Source organism: Priapulus caudatus, unplaced genomic scaffold (genome assembly GCF_000485595.1).
Source record: "Priapulus caudatus unplaced genomic scaffold, Priapulus_caudatus-5.0.1 Scaffold234, whole genome shotgun sequence".
Lineage (NCBI taxonomy): Eukaryota > Metazoa > Priapulida > Priapulimorpha > Priapulimorphida > Priapulidae > Priapulus > Priapulus caudatus.
This window is the reverse complement of record NW_014577295.1, coordinates 171,436-194,683: the sequence shown is the minus strand read 5'-3', so window position 1 is coordinate 194,683 and position 23,248 is coordinate 171,436. Positions and strand designations below refer to the sequence as shown.

The window sequence follows — 23,248 nt, the reverse complement described above, 5'->3', positions numbered from 1 at the left end:
ACGCCACGACACCCGGCCGAAACAGAATTCACTATTCGGGTATTAGAGACTGCATACACGTATGCTCACATACGCGGGCGCACGCACGCGCGCAATTGCACACACGCACGCACGTACGTACGCGCATATATGAACACGCGTGCCCACATATGAATAAAGCGCGAGAGTGCGTATATTATTAAGAGCGTATATAAAGAAGGTATAATATCCTTTTTTTATACGCTCTTGATATTATCAAGAGTACATAATAGAGATGTTATTATAGACATACATGATAGATATCTCTATTATGTACTCTTGATATCATGTATCAATGGGCATCTCCGTCTATCGCGGTAGTGTTTCTTTATTCGGATAGTAGAGGCTACATACATGTATGCTCACATACGCGGGCGCATGCATGCACGCACGCACGCGCACGCAAAGGGATGCGCATACGTCCCCACACATGGGCGCGCGCACGTACACACACACACGGGCACGCAAGTACGCACGTACACTCACACGCACATGCACATGCGCACACTCCCTTAGAATCTCCTGAAAGGAGAGGCTAGGATGAAGCAATGCGTTTGATAGAAGTGCGAGGGGCAGGGGTAGAGACATGCGGATCTGCGGTTGTAATATAGATGAAGTAACACAACGCCATGACTGTATAAAACAAAGCCGCGATTATATGTACTGTTTATCTGTTTATTATAAAACGTATATATAGGGTATCGGAGAGCAGTATCGTGTTTTACACAAAACCGTACACAAAAACATCGCATAGGCGATGACGTTGGCACAGCACTACAATCGCACAACGCGTGAGGATAGTGCATGTGGGGAACTCACGCGCCTATAATACTTGTCACGGCGTCAGCTACTCGCTGCGAAGTGACCTCAACACAACAACGAAGAAAGACGTTTCACTTGATGTTTTTTTTATCGCCATATAGATAACTTCCGTGTTATCCACGGGATGCTACTTTTTATATACGTAGATAAACACATTCTACATAATACGCAAGATAAGAGAGGTCTAACGTGTGATTCCTGGTAGAAATAATGGAGAATTAAGTGTGATATTTTCATATCGAAAAATATAATCGAAACTCCTCGGCAGCATGTTCGGGGAGATTAACTTCCTATAATATACAGTTTAACTTTGTCTTCTATATCAATGCCAAATATTAGATATATATATATACAACAAAAATAGCACCATCTCGAATTCAGTGTCAACAAAAAAGGTATAATCCTATATATTTACACAGACAACTGATAACAATGCATCGCATACAATAACGAGTATTAAAATCCACTTCACCAACTCTTTTGCCGAAAAATTTAGAGAAAACAAGACTAAGGCACGCCTTTCTGTCGTTTAAAATCCCACACGTTGCTCTCTACATCATAATTTCGTTTCGAAACGATAGAAATTTTTATAACAATTGGCACATATGCGCAACTGATGCCAAAACAATACGGAATATTATCGCACTATCTGTACTACCGAGCTTGTACGCTATCCCGTGTGCGCACGTTTTTACTTCTCATTTTAGCCGAAGGCGGAGATGCACTGTGCCGCCGTCTACGCAATCGTCGGCTTCGGCCCTATCAGGTTCCGGCTGCGAGCCGAGGAGGTGATAGGCCGTGTCGCGACGCTGCTAATCTCACGCGGATGACCTCTGACCACTGGGTAGCCGGCAGCGGCAGTGGCGACTGTCGGACTGGCGACAGAATTAGCGAGGCGGTGGTTAGACTGACGCCGCACGTCGTCGCGAGCTAGCCTGGCGCCGGTCAGCGACGTAGGGTTCCCGTCTACGCGGCGGCAGTGCCGAATTTCATCACGCCTCGGCACGTACAGACCATGCAGTGTTCGGGCGTGCGTGCGTGCGTGCGTGGACCGATCACGGCGCCTGTTGCTTGGGACTTGAGTGAAGTAACCGTCTCGGTGGCCGAACTGTCAACTCGAATGAACCGGATCTTGTACGATACATAACAGCGCGTCACGGGGTAATATCTGGAAGAAGCGATAAGAAAACGTGATTAGAATACGAATATACGTTGAAACTGAACGTTGTTCTTATCGAAGCAGTGACGCGAGAAAGTATATCAGGTGTGTATAATATAGAGTCTTTACTATACACTCCTGATTATATGCGTAAATGATTAAAAGAGCCGAAAAGACCGCATATCGTGGCTTTTCGCTGTCGTTATCAGCAGCGGTGTCACGCACTGGCAGCAGGCGACTGCAAAGTCCTTGCGAATGCCGCTGTTTATACGCAAGCTCATCGCACAAACAATTCACAGCAAGATATCGGAACATCACTGCAGATAATGCCGCGCTATATCACGCCTCGTAGCCAGGCACGCCGAAACCAAACACCCATCTTCAGAACGCTTTGGCAAAAGCTTGAGAAGGGAGGGAGGGGGGAGTTTACGCAGATATTGTTTCAGAAACCCACCACCACGCGCCTAGTCGTTACGAAGTCTCGTATCTACATTGTCCGCGACGATTAGACTGACGCCGTCAGCTGCGGTGTTCGCGGGCTCACCCCCGCGCGCGGTCTTTTGAAACCGGTCTACGTGACAGTGAGAAAGATCACCGAGAAATTTGTAGTGAAGGTTTGGTTTCACACTCTACAAAACCATGAACGTTTCCCAGTAAAGACAACTCTCCTAGCTGTGCCGCGACCGCACCAAACATGTAGCATATACACATACATATAAGCAGCGACAAACCTACTCGAGGTTAGAGTTTCAAAATACACACAACAAGTTCTCTGTGGAGTAGTCGCGATGGGCGAGGAGGAGGAGAAGGATGAGGAGGAGGAGGGGAGGCTGACGTTGCTACGCCGATACACGGTCGGCTATTAGCATGCAACGCGTGGGAAACGAGAGCGGACAGAACAGCCGGGGATTTGTTTTGCCCAAATAAAGACAACAACTCTGGCAGAAGTCGCTGACAACTTAATATATAGAACTCGAGAGAATTGAGAGAAGTCGCTTGTACGACCGTATAATGTTTGTGTTGTGGCAAGTGTTTCGTTTCAGAGCGCATTTGACCCCGGTGTGAAACTGCCGGACGCCCATGGTCGCTAATTTGTCCATTCGATTCGGCGTATGAAAACAGCGCTGGCTTTTACCCGCGCTTTACGATTAGCTCAGATGTCACAATATTGAAACTTCTCGCCGATTACTGCTGCATTGATTTATGCAACAACATCGCGTCGTCGCGTACATCTCCTGGTCACAGTCACGCTCTAGCAGTAGTAATGCGTTGACAGTTACGCGATATATTACTGTTATGCGGCGCTTACGCCTTAAAATCGACTACGTTTATTATACTTTATATGAAACTATACATATATACACGCACGGGTGGGTGCGTGTGCGTGCGTGCGTGCGTGCGTGTGTGTGTGTGCGTGTGCCTGTGCGTGTGCGCGTGTGTATGTATGTTTGTGTGTGTTGGGGGCGTGTGCGCGCGTGTGTGTGTTTGTGTGTGGTGGGTGGGGGGCGGTGTGCGCGCGCGCACGCGTGGGTGTGTCATTTATTTATATATTCACGTTATTATTGAAATAACTCGGCATAAAAGAAGATGGCGTTGAGTCGCAAGGAAATTGTCGAAAAAAAATAAAAAGACATTTTATCAGAAGCTATAACGCATTCGCGTAGTTACTGTACGAAACAAAGCGCGTTCAAAATTAACAACGAGACATGACGTCATGGCACTCGATCGTCTGCCATGATGGCGTTTTAACCAGATCAGAGCGGATTTTCTTGCAACGAAATTAGTTAAAACGCTATAATGACCGTCGCAACAAATAGGACTTATCTACGCTGCGGCGCCACAGTGACGCCATCAGCCTTCGTTAATTGAATGAGCTGTTGATCAGTTCAGCGCGTGTGTGCGTGTACACGTGCGTGACCCGCACACATCGCAGGCGTCACGGCTTCGCTGCCATCTTGAACGCATTTACAGAGCGCGCGCGTGCCGCCTGATAAACCGAACTCCTCTTTTATCCCTGTCGTCGTAGCACGACGTATAGTACAGGCGTGGTGGTGGTGGGGGGTGGTGGTGGGGGTGGTGGTGGTGAGGTGGGGGGGGTTACATCGTGTAACGTAATAGCTCTAGTACTATAGTACCAGGAGTAAATAATAATAGATATCTAAATATCTATATATCTAACAAATATAGATAATAACAAGCGCGTATTAAGTATGTATAGAGAGCTAGCTCTAGTACTATAGCACGCGTATACAGTTTCCGCAGGCTGCCTGCGGCAACTGTACGCGGGCTATAGTACTAGAGCAGATAGAGAGCGTATTATACTTAATATGCTCTTGATAATAATCTATCGTTATTCACTCCTGATAGTGCACTAGAGCTAGTAACGTAAAGGCAAGAGTCCTTAATAGAGATTCTTTATGATAGACTCTTGGTAAAGGTTATAAACGGGCGCGTAGCCGTGGCGGGCTTCATCAAATTATTTTACTTTGGAACGATGTGAGATGACGCGTTTTGTTTGTCACGGCGGTTCTCAAACATTGACTAAAAGTAAAACTAGCCACCCCGCCATTACATAAAATATGGCTTCTCACAATTAAAATGTCCTGAGCCTGTGCCGTGCTATATTGACGATGATGCAAGACACCCAATGACATAGAAACAAATATGTGACCCAACAGAATTAGAAATAGAAATAGAATAGGAATAGAATAGAATATAGGATAGAATAGGAATAGAATAGCATATAGGATAGAATAGGAATATAATAGAATATAGGATAGAATAGGAATATAATAGAATTAGAAATATGGTCACACACTTAGCGCGCGCAATATACTTACATATACATCAGGTGGCGAGATCTCGCGCGCGTCGTTCGCTCGCCCGCCTCCGTCGCTCAGTGGTGCAGATCGTGGTGCGGCTGCTGCCACGCTCCCTCCATCCGCCACACGGAGAAGGCGTAGCTGAGTCGTTCGTGAGCGACGTAACTGCAGCTGCTCGCCATCTTCTGGTCGATCTCCTCGCTACGCAGCACCTGATAGAGAAAGTCGATGTAGCGAGCTGCGAGCTTCAGTGTCTGGATCTTGCTGAGCTTGTCCGACGGCAGCGTTGGAATGATCTTGCGCAGCGACGAGAACGCTTCGTTGAGCGACTGCGTGCGCTGGCGCTCTCGCACGTTCGCCATCACGCGCTGATTCTGCAGTTCCTCGTAGCTCTGCGGCGTCGAACGCTTCCGCGACTTGTTCGCTGCTGCCGATCCGCCTTCCTCCTTGAACTTGCGCTTTCTGCCCATTCTCTTCTCAGCGTCTAGGTCCAACATCGTGCTGCCAGCTGTGATGTCGGAGAGCGGCGACGACGTCGCGCTGAGGTTGCTGCTGTTCATTGTGTGATAGGCTTGCAGCGTCTGCAGCTCGGGTACCATGGCCAGCATCGAAGGCATCGTGCGTCTGCGGGGCGAGCGAGATACTACGTAAGCAAAAATCGCGAATTAATAACGGGCGCTTGCGTCAATCTTCCGCTCGTTCGCCGACTCGCTGGCATGTGTTTTCGTTTCCAATCAGCGCTGCTTATGTACCCATATGGGCATAGCGAGGGCGGGGCGTGAGCAGCGCGACGCCAATCAGTGCGTCATCACGACGAAACCACGCCCTCTTTTCCCAGCAGCGCCCGCAGAGAGGCTGCGTGCCTGTGCTCCTGTCGCGGCATCCCGGAATATCGCCTTACAAAATCTCGATTATATTACAACAGCAGCTATAGTTATATAATAACTATAGTATAGTATCAGTATAGTATAGTATAATAGCTATAGTTATTAGTTGTATAATAGTAGTTATAACATCAGCGAAATGAACTATACGTGAAGTTGCGTAGATACGCAATAATAACATTTTAATACGTGTAAACGATGGAGAATACCAAGTCTGCTTTCGTAATCCCCCAGTGGAACTTATCACACAGGAGACAACAACACGTAAAGGCATGGCAAAGCAAGCAGATTACATAGTATCAGAAGTAGATGATCTACTTCTGATAGTATTAATAATAAAGATTCAAAAAAGGGGAGAGCGAAACAAAGTTTCCTATACGCACCCTAGCGAGATGCAAGGAAAGAAAGAAAACATTGCACATGCAGTACAGTTAAACAAAGTTAGTACAGTTATAAGAACACATGATCTATCATCTCGTGTTCAATACATTGACGGGCTGGTAACTCTTAACGTTGATCACCTGGTCTATACCTATTTATTTATTTAGACAGTCGAGTTGGCTTAGGATCCAGAAGGCAGGGCAAAAAATAGTGTGAACTCTTTGCCATGAAGCACCTGAGTAAGTAGGTCCACAGCGAACAAGCCGGTTAAACAAACAAGGACAGCATCCAGCGGAGAGCAAAGCAAACGAATGCTGCCATGTGAAGCGCACGATAGATACAGACTGACGACGGACTCCGGGAGCATCATCAATGATCATGCATGGACTTCAAGAGTCCATAGTAGAGATTCTATCTCTATAGAGAGTCTAATAGAGAGTCCATCTCTATTATGGACTCTTGATGGACTTCCATGCAGTGATGTGACGGTAGAGCTAAGAAGGAGGCAATTAAAATGTACGGTGCCGACCATTAGGGTATAATCACGCGGGAATGGTTCAGAGCTATAGTGATAATTAGTGCTTCACGTGATTAATTATTTAGCAGTAGATCCGTTTAATAGAAAATGCAACGTCTTGCCGTCATATACACAAGTCGTATGCACTCAAACGCACGCGCGCGCACGCTCGCACGGACGCACGCACTCACACACACACAAACACACACACACACACGACACGACACACACACACACACACACACACACACACACACACACACACACACACACACACACACATTATATATATCTATATATCTATATATAGATATATATAACTAGTCAGCGCCGGCATTGCCTAGGTTCCTTTCGCGGCCAAAATATGATATATGAATATAATTATGTTTGAAAAGAAAGCAGAAAAGAAATAATACTGCAATGAATGCGGTAGTACTGCATTCTGTAGATTTTCTGCAAGACAGCATAGGCACTGCGTAAAAACAAAGCTTTGGATATATATAGCGAGAGATGGGGGAGAGTGAGCACATACATTACAGTTCATGTGCCATTGATATACATGTGAATTAGCAATAACAAAAACCGTACACCGTGTTTTTGTAACCAACTAGTATGTAGAATCATCGTCGTCTTCGCTCTGCGCTAGGTGCCTATATAGCAGCATTATACCACCTAGAGCTAATAATACCTGTAATAATATGTGCATCATGTAATATATGTATTTATATATGTGTATGTATATGTAATATGTGTATTATATAAGATGGATAATGTATTAGTATATATATATATATATATCATTATTATGTAACATATGTAATAGGTGTGTATTATATATAATGTATAATGTAGTATTAGCGCTTGATACCGCGACAGTGTGGCGATGCTCTCGGTCAATGGTAGACGCGTGTCATTGCTCGACGAGCACGTGTTTGCAGACGCGCGGTGTCCATGGTGATGCCGACGCGACACACGCGGTCAGCTGCTCGTGACGTCACACAACGTTACGTAACTTGTGTATGAGAACAACGACACGATACGTACATGTGACGTCACCACACATCTAATATTATGACGATCGTTAATCGATGATGAAATTCGTGTAGCGGCGGCAGACGATGCGCGCTCTTTGATGTTCGTTTGAAAATGCGTTCGTTTCGCCGCCGCGGGGTGAAAGTTTCATGATCTTACGGGCCTCTGGTCTGTTATGTAAGGAGGTTTATTTTAAGTGCGTTTGTAATTTGGCCTTACTGCCTAGTTGTCTTATCATTCTTCGAACGTGGGGCATCGATAGATTTTAATCACCGCAAGTTTATACTCCTTTTATCTATGCGCGGATTTTAGCTGGATCACACGAGACAAGGAAAGGTTGACGAGGATATTAACCACAGATTGAGGCACAACGAAGAACTGAGCGATCATTAATAGACCGCGGATATAGTCAGAACTGCAATCACGTCGGTATATACATTTGGGCAACTAGTGTGAAATCACCATAAACTGCTCGATGCATGGCCAACCTCATGTGTGTTTTCCCATGCCAGGCCGCAACGCATCTTCAATACAACAGCCAACGCAAAGTGACATTATTATTTGTTCGCTAAACGGCTGCACGTATAGGTAGTAGTGTTTACTCCAACTATGGCTATATAGCTGCTAACCGCCGTCGGTATGCCTCATGCTGTGATCATCGTAATTAGCATCTACTCGATAATAAGCCTATGCCCTTTGTAATTCTCCCGTCTTCTCACAGAATCTACACACGCTGCTTCAGCGAATACAGGCTTGAACACACAGCTATATAGGCCTGTATTAATTCACCACAGAAATCGATAGTATATTGTATAGTAGATATTGTCAGGAGTGAATTAATTAAAACAAACTCTTGTTTTCATTCACGTCTGATATGATCTCAGATTTCTTATTGCGGTATTTCTATGCTAAATCATGTCTGGCTGAATATTGTATTATATTATATTATATTATATTATATTACATATACTTATAACTTATATTATATTTATATTAGATATATATCTGTTATGTTCTATTACTATCTATAATTATTATATTTATTTATCTATTCTATTCTGTTGATTTTATTCTATTTTATTCTTCTATTCTTTTTATTCTATTTTATTTTTCTTTCTATTCTAATTCTATTTTTCTATTCTATTCTTTTATTCTATTCTATTCTATTCTATTCTATTCTATTATATTATATTATATATCGTCAGATATATGATTATATATGGCGAATATACACACGTATAACCTCATGCTATATAACGCGTTAGAAAAGATCGTTACTTCATACTGAGCCTTTCTATCTTTGCCTGTCTGCACGTGTGCACAAACTATACTACAGCTCGGGCAGTTTAGACCATAGAAATTGCAGCCCAATGACTTGGGCTGCGATTTCTATGGTTTAGACCTCCTAGTCTGCCCACCTTGCCTCCGCGGATCCGACTACATTCCAGACGCGTGAGAAATTGAGTTCGACGAAGAATTACATCATCAAAAGCCATAATCTATCAGAGCAATAGTCGATCTGAGCCATAATCCATCAGAGCCATAATCCATCAGAGCCATAATCCATCACAGTCATAATCGATCACAGTCATAATCGATCACAGTCATAATCGATTGGAGCAGAGCATCTTCGTTTACCTCCCGTGAGAGCGGACAGGCTTCAAATTATCACAAAACTTCGTCATTAGTAGAACCGAGTAAAGGGCCCACTCTGCCCGGGACATGAACACCAGCGGAACATGTACTGCTGGCTGGTTGTCTGGCTCTTTTCTCTCTTCTCTCTCTTTCTCTCTCTCTCTCTCTCTCTCTCTCTCTCTCTCTCTTCTATTTTTCTCTCTGCCCCCTCTTCTCCTCTCTATCTCTCCTCTCTCGTCTCTTTCTCTTCCGTCTCTCTTTCTCTCTTCTTCTCTCTGTCTCTCTATCTGTACTTCATCTCTCTGTCTCTCCTTCTCTCTCTACGCCTGTCTCTCATCTGTCTACCCTCTCCCTCTTATCAATCTCGCTGTTTTGCTGCAGTCAGCTTCGAAATGATCTAGAGCCCGTGTATACTTCGCCACGCATCTGCGCAGCTGCGGAGACGAAGAATTTATATATCCGTCTTTATCTCTCTTCCTCCTTCTCTCTCTCTCTCTCTCTCGTCTCTCTGCTCTCCCTCGCTTCTCTTTTCTACATCGCTCTCTCCCTTCTCTGCTCTCTCTCTCTCTCTCTCTCTCTTTCTTGCACGTTCTCTCGTGCGTACGTTTTCTCGCCTTCTCTTTATTTCTCACACTCTCTCGATCCCTCTTTCTCTGGCGCTCTTTCTCTCGCTCTTGTGCGCACACGTAGCGACCGCGCTCTCTCTTCTCTTCTCTCTCTCTCTCTCTTTTCCTCTCTTTCTCTCCTCTCTTCTCTCTCTCTCCTCCCCTTGCCGCGTCTCTCTCCTCGCGCGTTGATGCGCACCACATTTAGTAATTTCTAGAACGCACGATTCCGCCCGTCTTGTCTGCGTCTGACAATACTAGCTGTGTTCTACTGCATTTGCGTGCGTGTACGGTGCATGTACGAGGTCGTCTTGCTGTACTTAATCTTTTCTTACTTTGAGCGTGCGCACTGCAGGCTTAAAAGCAACAAGTCTGTCTGTCTGAAGAGGCTTTGTTTTAATTTTAATGTCCAATTTACGTTAGCTGACTGCGAAATATTCTGATGCCGACTTGCTAACTGGCATGGTAGCGATGCTGTAAAGTAAGAAGAAAGTAATTGTCGACTGAGTAATGGTTAATTTTGAAACTCGTATTATTGTTTTAATTTATTATGCGTAACCGTTATGTTTATATACGCCAGAAATCTATTTATCATAGGCAGTGCGCGATAATGTAATTACTTGGCGTTCCTAAATGGACTTGTTACGTGAAGACTTGGTCATGAGCATATACTTGCAGGAGTAACGTATAGAGATTATTGATGATATAGTTATTATTATTAACTCGTGATACTATCAGATCATTAATTAAACGCTGTATCCGTGCATATATTTATTGTTTTTTCTCGTCAAACGTGTTTTAACTTGGTGGTCGTTAATTTCAATTAAAAATGCATTTTGCAACTTTCCTCTTTCATTTTATTGTTATGCTGTTAGGGACCTGGCCTGGAATAATTGTAGTATCCTCTTAGTTTATTTAGCTTCTAATGTCTTGACCAGCGTGACATTCAAGTAACCCAATGCATCGCATTTAGCTCCACATCCGTGTCGTGCTTCGAGAGGTGGGGGGCGGTAGGTACGTGTAACCAGGGAGTCTATAATAGACTCTTGTGTAGCCGGAGTTGGGTGCTACACGGGCGCGACTTATACGAGCGTCTCCGTGACACATTAGCATTAACGCGTACTCGACGTTTGCTCATATGTTTGACACACCCGTTAGATCGGCCCGTTGTCTTTTATCCACGCTTTAATCTCTCTTGCGGTCAATTTTTTTGCCAGCTCGCGCTTATACAAATATCGAGAGCTAATAATACACGCTTATTAGCTCCTGATATGTCGAGGCCGGGGATCGGGTGCAAAGAAAGCGAATGTCCGTCTATCGTCAACCTTACGCGTGTGCTTGTAAATAAGTGCGCTTTGTGTGCGCTCTGCTGAGTAGAAAAGACGAGTTCAGATCTATAATTACCTTCATTTTTTATTACGCTTGTGTCGATATGTTATGTTACCTGACTTGTTAACGCATGCGTACCCGATGACCGCCGAGACGAATTAATTACACCCTGAACCCCCCCCCCCACGAGCAGCGGATCCTATATCGGCATGTTTACAGCTCCCCGATTTATTCGGCAATGTTTGGATGTCGCCATTGCGCTGCTAATTACCGAGTGTAAACCGCCGCACAGAACGCGTCCTGCTTGCCAGGCGGCGCAGTGCCGCACGCTGAACGCGGGAGACAATGTCACGCGTCAACGGTGCATTACACGCGACAATAATCACGTTTGATGGTCGTTCGTGGAGATGACCGCGGTGGGCGCGGTGCGTGTAAGCACGCTCGCTCACGCGCGCGCGGCCTCTTCCTCTCTCCCGTTTCACATTCTATGTATCAACTACGACGCGGGCCGCGTGTAGCGATTCGACTTTACGCGGTGTAAAATATAGGCGTGGTTATTGCTTGTTCTCGAGCATGGGGTAAGCATCCGGCCCCACTCCATGTAGTTTTTACGCAGCGCGATGCAGTGCACGGAGAAAACGGGTTAGGGCGATCGGCGAGTTAGGCATGTAGGTCTGTCGGCAGTGTAAGTCTACTAGTATTCTTACTGACGTTTCTATAAATAAATTTTTGACAGAAGTCTTCTTGCTACGTTTTTTTATTGACACGCCCTTTAGCGTGATTTTTGACTGGAAATCTTTAGTAACTATATATATAGATTTTTAATTTAATTCTTATCTTTATATATCCTATTTATATAGTTATATATCTATATATATATATACTATACTATATAGCATAGATAGTGATAGATGGATAGATAGATAGACAGTATAAATAGTATAGATAGATAGATAGAAGATAGATAGATAGATAGATAGATAGATAGATAGAGAGATAGATAAAGATAGATAGATAGAGAGATAGGTAGATAGCATGTGATATGATGAGTAAGATAGATTAGAAATAGAGAAAAATTGGGCAGGGCTGGCGACGCTCGGATGCCACCGAACTGAGAATTTGGATACCGAATAGATAAATAGATAGATAGATAGTAGATAGATAGATAGCATAGATAGATAGATATAAATAGATATAAGAGTAATATAGAGATCTCTATTATGTCTCTTGATAGATATACACTGTGTGCATTGTATCTAATTTTGCCGTTTGGTATATGCTGACCTATAGCGAAGTTAATATACGCGGATCGGAGTACAGTTCGGCTTGAGAAGCTATACGGGGATAGAAGTCTGGCAAGCTATGAGCTATGTCCTCGTCTACGAACGAACGGATTCTAATCATTTTACGTGCAAATAGTCATTAATTCATATTCATATAATAACTTGAATACTTAATCATATATACTGAGCCTTCTACTATTAAGGCTCTGCATGACCCGTACATCGTAGAGTTCATGAATCCCTCCCGTATACATCCTGATGCCGAGCAGTCGAGCGATTCAGCAAACAGCCAGTGACAAAAGAATCTGTAAAGACCCCTAAAAGACCGTGTCTGGGCGTGTCGCTTGTGACACGCACAGCGTCGCGAGATTGCAGCTAAAAGACGAGACGATATCAGTATCCATAATTAGAGATTAATCTGTCGAGATATTTAGAGAAGCAGAGCCGATCGACCGACACCGTACTAAGTTGTGGTTGGGTGGGCGGCTGTACGGAGGAGCGAGGGTGCGTGCACGATGTGGCCGCCACTATTCCGCGATCGCCCGTGCGCGCCACGCATGGGCAGCTGCGCGACTGCGTGAGCCTACGAAATGAATTTGAGTGTGTTCGAGCGCCCGCGCCTAGCTACTAGGACGGGATTACCTATAATAATCTTGTTACTCGACGTCCGAACGATGCCACGTCATGCGGACAGCAATCGCCGGACTTGACCGAAGCCCGGTACATTCGCCTCGGCAATGGGTCAGGCCGCCTTATACTTTTTTAATAGGGGTGAATATGCGATTTCATTAGTAATATGATAAATATATTGTCATTAAATTGGACTACGTCACGAAATTTTCTTATATGTGTTATTGGCTAACATCTTTTTGCAATGTTAGTCTGAAATCGGTGACATAGATAGCGTAGATTTGCTGGCGAACCTGTGATCAGCGTAGATAACCGGCGCTTATCTGATTAAAAACATGGAAGCATTTGTTAAGATAACGACTTGGGTCAATGCCTCGATTATTTATTGTAATGTTTTTTTCATATGCGTATGCGATCTAAACGAAGCTTCTAACTTAGCCAGATAACTTATTGCTGAAACCCCTGTAGCTGAAATCGTCTATAAATCATACAAATGTTTGGTTTAGCTTCGTGTGCTTTTTTGAGCGCGTGCTGGACTTTTTCCGCGTCTTTTTGTAAAGCTGCACAAGAAGAGCGGATGGGGGGGGGGAGGTATATGCACACACCACACACACACCTACACCCACACACACACACACACACACACACACACACACACACACACACACACACACACACACACACACACACACACACACACACACATAGCGTGTGACGCGGTCTCCAAAACTTAGAAGATGCTAGCCGCTAACTATAATATTACCTAGCAGCGAGAAAGCGCCTCATATATGGGTCAGTGTATCGCCTTACCGACAGGCCAATAAAAGGTCAGCTTCCCAGTCTAGTTAGCGGCGCCTTTGATGCGTTGCGTCAGTGTGTTTGACGCGCGGACATTGGCTATCGCTCTGAGGTCACTGGCAGACTGCGTTACACGATCACAGGGGATCAGTGCGTGGGAAAAGTCCCATTGCTCTTGCGACGCTGGTATACCACCGCGGTAAACAAGTCCCGCACAGGCTAAACATCGCTTTAACGACACGAGACGTGGACCCGGGGAAACGTGAGAAGTATAAGAGCTGACCACAGAGAGAGCGCGGCCAGCTTGAAGAAAAATAGTCGTGGGGAAGGCCACCACGAATTCGCTGGTTTCATGCGGAAAACAGTAGAGCGATTCGAGGTCAGGGACAAACAACACACAACACTTTGCTTATTGTTGTTTCGCAGTTGCTGGGGCGGTGCGAGACGGCGGGAGTCCGAGGAAAAATATCAATTGATATTCCACTCAAAATCATTAAATGCGCCCGGTGTCCCTCTAATTGGCATAGGACTAGGGGCGAAATCCGTCCGCGGTGGCGGAGAGTGGTCGAGACGGAGCTGCCAGCAAAAACCGAAAATCAGTGCACTTACAAAAATAAACAGTTCTCACACAGCGGCCTTTTATTCCTTTATTAGCCCCGAAGTTATGACAGGTTGAACAAGCCTCGGTCTGTCTGGTACACGTCAAGTAAGTTGCCGTGGGAGATACGGGAGGGATATGCGGATCCATGGCCATTGCACTTCCAAGAGTAATGTGTTGATGCAAACTGAAACTTCATACGCGCTTTCCGGCATAAAAGTATTTTGATAAGATCAACGTAATGCGCGCATCAGGCAAGCGTAGCTAAATGACGAGTGCGAGTATGTAGGGGCTGTGGTTTGTGAACAATATTTCATAGTGTATGTGCGCGCGTGTGCGTGCGCGTGCGTGCGTGCGTAGATCACGAGAGGGCGTTATATAGAGAGAGAAGGGAAGAGAAAAAGAGATATAGAGGAATCTTGAGAGAGAGAGAGAGAGAGAGAGAGAGAAAGAGAGAAAGAGAGAATGGGTGATAGATAGATAGATAGATAGATAGATAGATAGATAGATAGATAGATAGATAGATAGATCAGGATAGATAGATAGAATAGATAGATAGATAGATAGATAGATAGATAGATAGATAGATAGATAGATAGATAGATAGATAGATAGATAGATAGATAGATATAGATAGATAGATAGATAGATAGATAGATCTAGATAGATAGATAGACAGACAGATAGATAGATAGATAGATAGATAGATAGATAGATAGATAGATGAGATAGATAGATAGATAGATAGATAGATAGATAGAGAGAGAGGGGGAGGAAGCGAGCGAGCAAAAGAGAGAGAGAGTGAGAGAGAGAGCGCGAACGAAAGAGAAAAGAGAGCGAGAGAGGAGAGAGAGAGAAGAGAGGGAGCGAGAGAGAGAGAAAGCGAAAGAGAGAGGGGGTGAAAGAGAACGAACAAAAGAGAGAGAGAGAGAGAGAGTGCGAGAGAGCGCGGCCGAAAGAGAGACAGAATGAGAGAGAGAGAGAGAGCGAACGAAAGAGGAGGAGAGAGGAGAGAGAGAAGAGGAGAGAGAGAGAGACAGAGAGAGAGAAGAGAGAGAGAGAAGGAAAGAGGAGAGAGAGAGAGAGATGGTGTGGCATAGTGGGTGGGTATAGGTACGTAATTACTTCTCAGGAAGACGTGGGCGGTACTTTAGTTTATAGTGTCTGTTGCTTTCGTCGCTAAGCCGGTATTTGTAAATAAAATAAAGTGTTGAGTCCGCGGCAGTGGTGTCCTAGTTCCCAGTAGCTGGGTGTTGTGTTTAAGGAAGGTCTTGCTGTCAGGGAGAAGTGTCCGTAATACGAGCGGGGTGGGACAACACTGCGTGCGTGCAGCGTGGCGAGCTGCTGCACCTGTTTGGTGTGTTGTCGCAGTACTGCATGTCGCCCACACAAGCACTTGGAACGTTTCATAGTAAAATGAGGGTAGATAACACGAAATGTATTTACTAATTAAGTCTTAATCTTTCTCTACTCTCTTTCGCTATTATACTGATAGTTTCGCCTATTAATAACGGTAGGCGAAGAGGGTAGAGTAACTTAAGACTCTGGTCGTAAATACATTTCGTGTTTATTTACCATCATTTTACTATTGAGCCGTCCCAAGTATCTGTGGCCTAGTCTGTGATCTGCGAGTCCCTTTATATAAGAGAGAGACTCCGTCGCGAACAAGAAGATGCTCTTGTTATCTCTAAAGAGAAACGTGGATATGATGCGTATACATACTGTGTATACATGATGCAATTATGTGTATATATGATACTGTGTATAATTGATGCAAATGCGGCTGATGGTGTCTTCGCCTTTGGTCGATGTCTAAGCTTCTAACTCTTCTGTGCGTCTATTCGTGTCTCTGTCGTTTCCAGGATTCTGTATTTGCATCGCCGGATTCTCGCGGTTAAGAATAAGAGTAAGAAAACGTTAATATAGACTAGGTGGGTGGAGTAGACTATAGCTTAACCCCAATATGCAAATGCATGTGTCGCGGCGGCGCGTTCATAAAATACAATTGTTTCAATATAGCTGTTTCTGTTGCCATGCACATGATGTTTACCTATAGCGACGGCATTGCATAACTAAGCCAGCAAGTGAAGTACATACATACGTAACACACTCTGCGTCAGATCCTGCCGATGCTCAACAGTCCATGGTATGTCACACACGCACGCACAGCACGCACACACGACACACACGCACACGACACACGCACGACACACGCACGCACACCGCGCGTATGCACGCACGCATGATATACACGCACATAATATCCGAACGTTATCGTGCATGGGTAAAATGCCGCAACGGTCTATATACGTAGGGGCTGGGTGAATAATGACAAATTGTCATATATTCCTCTCTCTTCTTCTTCCTTCGCATTTGTAGTCCCACTCAAGTGGGTCGCTGACAAATTGTCATATATACAAATACAAATACATGCAAATTGTCATATATTTGTCATCATTCACCCCTGGTAGCGGTGATAAATGCGAGGCGACATATAGCGGCAGCACTAGAGCACTCGGCCGTGGAGATAGCATAGCAACTTCTAGTGGCGTCGAGTTCCGCAACCCTTTAATGCGGCACCGCGCAGACAATGCTTCGTGTATATTTACGGAGATTTTCAAAGCCGATAATGTTGTCGCTGTCGTCCACTGCGCGGGCTAACGTCTGTGTCCGTGGGGACGGCAGCGACAGCCAGTCCGCGTGACAGCCCGCGGTCACGTCTCGGTCCGTTAAGTCATCAAACGCCGTCCGACGGAAGGAGGAGGCGGTCAGAAGGCAGCTCTGTGATGACAGACTGCCGAAGGTTTCAATCTGTGTCACACATGGCGACTGGACGAAGACGACGACCGGTGGTCGTGGACACGGGTCTAGAATCGAGGCTGTCACCCACGCATGGCGCGTGTGACCTGGGGCCTATATACTTTATGTGTGTGTGCGTGTGAAGATATAGGAACCGGACGCCATGTGTTTTACGACTACATACCCGTGTCGCAAGAATTATAGGCACACGCGGTAACTCGTGGGTTTGCCCACGAGACATATACCTTTATTAGTCTATAAGATCAGGAGCTAATAATTCCTAGAGTGTACGACGGGAAAAGCGAAATAGTGCTATTTTACGGCAAAATATTCTATTTTTCTTACCACAAATCTGAATAAGTTCATGTATAATTTCATTAAGAAGCATTAATCTTTCCTCTCTAAAACAAGACCAACCGCTTGTAGTCTATTATTAGACTTTGCTAAGATACATATACGCATATGCCTCGTACGCCATCAATAATAATCTCGTGTTAATAATTAACAGTGATTGTAACCCATAGGTGGCCACCAGTAGTTGGTCAAGCTAGCTGACAGTATATACTGTTCCGCGTACACCTGATATGAGGAGCTCTCTTCCACTATATAGTCGATTGGCAGCAATGCTCCTTCTGAACGTTCTATTTACAGTGGCGCAAATAAAGCTGTAATTAAACGCGTAAAATTACAGTGGCGTAGATATAAACGCGCAGAAAATGAACTGAACAAACGAAACAGTGGGTCATGTAACGATGACACCAATGTCAAGATCGTTGAGTATAATGCGAAGAAGCCCGGGGAACGTTGTCAGAAGCATCTAGTTATGACGTCATTCGTCGAAGGAATCGTATTCGCAAGTAGTTATTTGAAAGGTTTGCAGGAATTGCCAGATACTTCGATCGCCGTCGATAGTTAAATAGGTGGAAGATCCCTGCACGCTACTACTGTGTGTAAGCACTGCTTCGCCACAGCGTCCAAGCGTTTCGTACATCAAGTACCATGATAGGAATCTAATCCTACAGAATATAATGGAAAACTACTATGTGAACCATATTATTATATAGTGTATACCATGAAACCATTTTAAACCTGTATTATTCGAGTATTACAGTATAAATTTATTATACAATGTACCATTTAGTACTATAAAGTACTATTGTGTACTATTCAGTACTATTTTGTGTAATATACAAGCGGTCGATCATTGCGCTGGTCATGCAAGCTCTAGTCAATTCTGAGCGATTGATTTGCACGATGGATTTTGACCGGATTTTTCTACTTGCTGTAATATGCAGCACGACCCGAGCCCGTCATGGGTGTGCTCCAGGCGTCAACCGTGGATACTCACGCAAATCCCTGACGCCACCCAACGCAGCTGCTAAGCGGTCGGACATCTAATCCCTGACGTCATCTCTTGGCTGGACAGCCTCCCCGTGCAGGCGACTGGAAGGACGGATGTACGGGCTCTGTCGTCTATCGCCGACGTCGGCGGGGTAAGCAGGAGAACAACCTGCCTCATACACTACATGTACGGCCCAGAATCAAAGGTCGATTGTTAGACCGATAACATGTATGTACCTGGAAACAGCAGCTTGTGATCATAGTCGCATAACTTCACTCTAACTCTAACTCACATCTAATACGCCGCCGCCGTTAGTAAGTATAAATTTAGCCCCCTGTATACAGACATCACAAAATATCACAAATATCATCATCATTACTGCTAACCCTAACACTAACCTAACCATATTATAATTCCTACCAGTAACCTAAACCTAATCTGAATAACCTTAACCCTTGTCCTTGCATAACCCTAACAGTAACACAGGAGGTTATAATGACATCTTATAAAATGACATATATTATGCCATAAATGACATAATAATATGACATATATAAAAATACAAATAATAATCTAATTGTCATTATTACCCTGCAAGACTAACGTTGACATCTAAGTACTAATGATGGCATCTAATGATACCGTATTTTGCCCATAGATCTGGAGTTACAGAGTAGTGGTGGGCGCATATCGTGGGTGTGGAGAGGGATTATAGTTGTGGTCAGCGTCGTTGGTGTGGAGGGAGAGGTTGTCTGTGTCCGAACATGACACCGGCTCCGAATGGACCGAGAGCGTTCATCTTGCCGGAGTCTGCCACGCGCGTAATGCCTCACACATTTTCTGCTCCTCGCTCCCCTGTCCTGTATACCTGCGACTCGTGCCGCGCCTCTTCTGATGCATGCGCTGTGCGTGGATGTGGCGCGACCGATGAAGCGCAGGGAAAGCCAGCGGGGATCGCATGTGTCTAATTGCATCCAGAACTTCGCTCCGATTATGGCGATTTTTACTAAGACAGTGAAATCAACGACGAGAAGGTGCGCGATGACACCCGCTGTTTCGAAGTTTCCTTAATCACGTCCGACTCTGAAGAGAGACTCGCGAGACTCTGGCCCTGCGCACAGGCACTTGAACGTTTCAATAAAAAAAAAGGGAAATAACACGAAATGTATTTAACTACAAAAGTCTAATGTTTTCTACTCTCTTCGCTATTATTGCCGATAACTTCCTGTATAAATGCGGTTCAAATGCTCCTCTGCAACACGCAAGTACACCGCACGCACGCCGCTGTGCACAAACAACAAGAATAAGAGCGAATAAAGAATAATGCTTGATGATTTGTTACGTCCACAAACTGACAAATTTAAATTATATGAGATAATTATGAATTATTTAAAGATAAAAGTGGTCTTTGTAAATTAAATTAATCGATTCGACATTCGGATGCGTGTTACAAGGCAATCACGTTTTTACATGTTTGATGTTTACATATTCGAATTTGAATGCGTGCACGGTTAGTTTATTGATTTCTGGTTAAACTTCGTGTGGAGTCTGGGGGAGGGGGTAAACGATCAAGGCAAAAACCCGGGGTGCAATGGTCCCCGAATATTCCCGTTATCATGAAATAACAATATATGTATATAATATGTACGGGGAGTAAAACCTCGCCCGTCCGTATCTCTGCTACCCCTGCATCCCCTGCAGTAAAATTGCGTCCGCTGAGCGATGAATCGAAAAACGGCCTTTTCCCACCTAAACGCAGTCCGCCGAGTGATCGTGGGGATGTGCGATGAGATTCTCGCACGGTAGCGATACTGTTAGTAAGTCAAGCACATAGTGCACACGCTCATGTGCGACGCGATGGATCACCGGAATACGAACGCGTGTGCGAGCCATTGCGACTGGGACGAGGAGACAGAGATGAAAAGAGTGGGCCGATAAGAGAACTCGTTATTGCATTAAGTTTTTAAGGATAGTCGCGGCAATCCCCAACGCAGATTTAATATTATATTTATCAGTAGTTTGTTTGAAAAGATGCCAGTCAGTCACTTCGTACAAACGGTGTTATTTTCAGGCTCTTTTCACATACGAAACGAACTTCACGAATTTAACCTGTTGAAAGCGGGCTAGCTCGTGCAAACTCAAGCACATGCTGACGTGTCGAGAGGGGTATGTGGCGAGAGATTGCTGGAGAGCAATACACAAGGTAACGTGTACCGGAGCAATACTCAGATCGTCGCGTCACAGCGCGCGACGCAAGAGAAAAGAAGAGGAGAAAAAGAGAAAGAGCGAGAGAGAGAGAGAAGAGAAGAGAGAGCAAGAGAGAGAGAGAGAGAGAGAGAGAGAGAGAGAGAGAGTCAGAGAGAAAAGACAAGAGAGAGAGAGAGAGAGAGAGAGAGAGAGAGAGAGACAGAGAGACAGAGAGAGAAGAGAGAGAGAGAGAGAGACAGAGAGAGAGAGAAAAAGACAGAAAGTGAGAGAAAGACACACAGAGAGAGAGAGACAGAAAGTGAGAGAAAGACAGAGAGAGAGAGAGAGAGAGAGACAGAAGAGAGAGAGAAAAGACACACACAAGAGCAGAAGAAGAGAGAGAGCGAGAGAAGACAGAGAGAGAGAGAGAGAGAGAGAGAGAGAGAGAGAGCGAGAGAGAGGCGCGAGCCAAGGAGAAAGTAAGAGGGCGAAGGGAAGAGCAGTTTTATGAAGGAACTAGATCGAATAATAGACGAGGAGAAATGAAAGAGAAGGAAAAGAGAAAGTGGGATAGAGGAAACGACGGAGATACACAAACAGGGAGGAGGGGAGAGGCAGTGAGAAGAAGAAAGAGAAAAGAGACACCTAGTGTTACACATTTATAACACGCAGGACGAGATAATAAGGAAAGAGAGATATTAGTGAAGGGAACGCGCACACGAAATAAAGATATAAAACGAGATGATGATGTGCGAGGCGGAGTTGAAAAATAATCAAAGGAGAAAGAGGGTAGAATGGAAATTAAGTGACAGAGGAAGGAAGAGAGGAGATAGCAATATAATGGAGAATGAGTACGGCGACAGAGAAGTAGGTAGAACCAAAGGAGAAGGAGAGGGTGATGAGTGGGAATAAATAATAAAGTATAGAAGAAGCGGAGAAAGGGAACAACTGAGAAGTAAGGGATGGGAGATAAAAAAACGAGCAAGATTCAGAGAGAACGAGAACTCGCGAAAGAGAGAAACGCGGGGCAGGAGAGACAATGAGAGAGAGACAGAGAGAGAACGAAGAGAGAGAGAGAGAGAGAGAGAGAGAGAGAGAGAGAGAGAGAGAGAGAGAGAGAGAGCAAGAGAGAGGGAGAAGTGAGCGAGCGACAAAGAGAGAAAGAGAGCGAGAGAGAGAGGGGGAAGCGAGCGAGAGAGCAAGAGAGAAGAGAGAGAGAGAGAGAGAGAGAGAGAGAGAGAGAGGAACCGTGCAAGAAGTAATTCACAGAATATTAAACACGCGAAATAGAATATATAGACAAAGACTGGAGCCAGAGCCAGAGGCACACAGAGCGCAGCGGATGAGGTCTCCTCCCTATACGTCAATAAGCTGCGCTAGCTGCTCACGTCTCCAGCTCTCAGCACCAGTTGAACCAACATCGGATATACGCCGCAATATCGGATCCAGTGCGAGTGTCCGGCCAGCAGCCGACCTGCCGTCCCCATGTGAACCGTACGCTCAACTGCAATAGCCAGGGAGTGTGCACGCACGCGCGTAGCACGGTGTGAACTTCCGTAATTTTCATTGACACTCTGCGTGATCATTCGACAGAATCTCCTCCAGAAATGTGTTTTGCGTTGCGTACGATGTCGTGCGTTAGATCTGTCCGTGGTGATGATGATGCTGCTGCTGCTGCTGCTGATGATGATCCTGTGTTGGTGATGATGATGCGGAGGTGACGTGTATGACGTCGAGGTTTGTATTCGCGCGTGGTGTGTAGTGTTTGTTTTTGGTCAGCAACTCGAAAAGTTACTATCGCGTACATATAACCAAATACGACTATCGTATAATCATCGATCATCGAATATCGTATAATCACTGATGATAAATGTATGGTATGTTGGACACATACGCAACACACATACACACACACACACACACACATACGCACTCACACACACAACACACACACACACACACACACACACACAAACACCACACACACACACACACACACACACACCCACCACAACACACACACACCACACCACACACACACACACACACCACGCGCGCGCGCGCACCACGCACGCACACACACACACACACACACACACACAAACCAGCACACACACAACAACACACCACACCACTCAACACACCGCACACACCACACGGCGCCCGCACGCAACACTACACACACACACACACATACGCACACACACAACACAACACACACACACACACACACACCCACACACACACACACACACACACACACACACCACGCACGCACGCACGCACGCACGCACGCCACGCACGCACACACACCACACACACAACACAATCACACACACACACACAGTGTCACACACACACCCACGCAAATCGCGCGCACACACACACGCGCGCGCACACACACGCA

General features: G+C 45.2%; 1 protein-coding gene across 1 annotated transcript; it reads right to left on the bottom strand.

Annotated features, from left to right (window-relative positions):
* Nucleotides 1-672: 672 nt before the first annotated feature.
* Nucleotides 673-5,531, bottom strand: LOC106807790 (twist-related protein 2-like). The gene is made up of 2 exons (XM_014810243.1): nucleotides 4,840-5,531; nucleotides 673-2,008 (listed from the first exon to the last, which is right to left on the bottom strand). Exon 1 carries the CDS (start codon nucleotides 5,436-5,438, stop codon nucleotides 4,896-4,898), a length of 543 nt encoding a protein of 180 aa, XP_014665729.1. The 5' UTR covers nucleotides 5,439-5,531; the 3' UTR covers nucleotides 673-2,008; nucleotides 4,840-4,895.
* Between the last annotated feature and the right edge of the window lie 17,717 nt (nucleotides 5,532-23,248).

Coding starts and splice junctions, on each gene's coding strand:
- LOC106807790 (XM_014810243.1), bottom strand. CDS start 5,438: ATGCCTTCGATGCTGGCCATGGTACCCGAGCTGCAGACGCTGCAAGCC.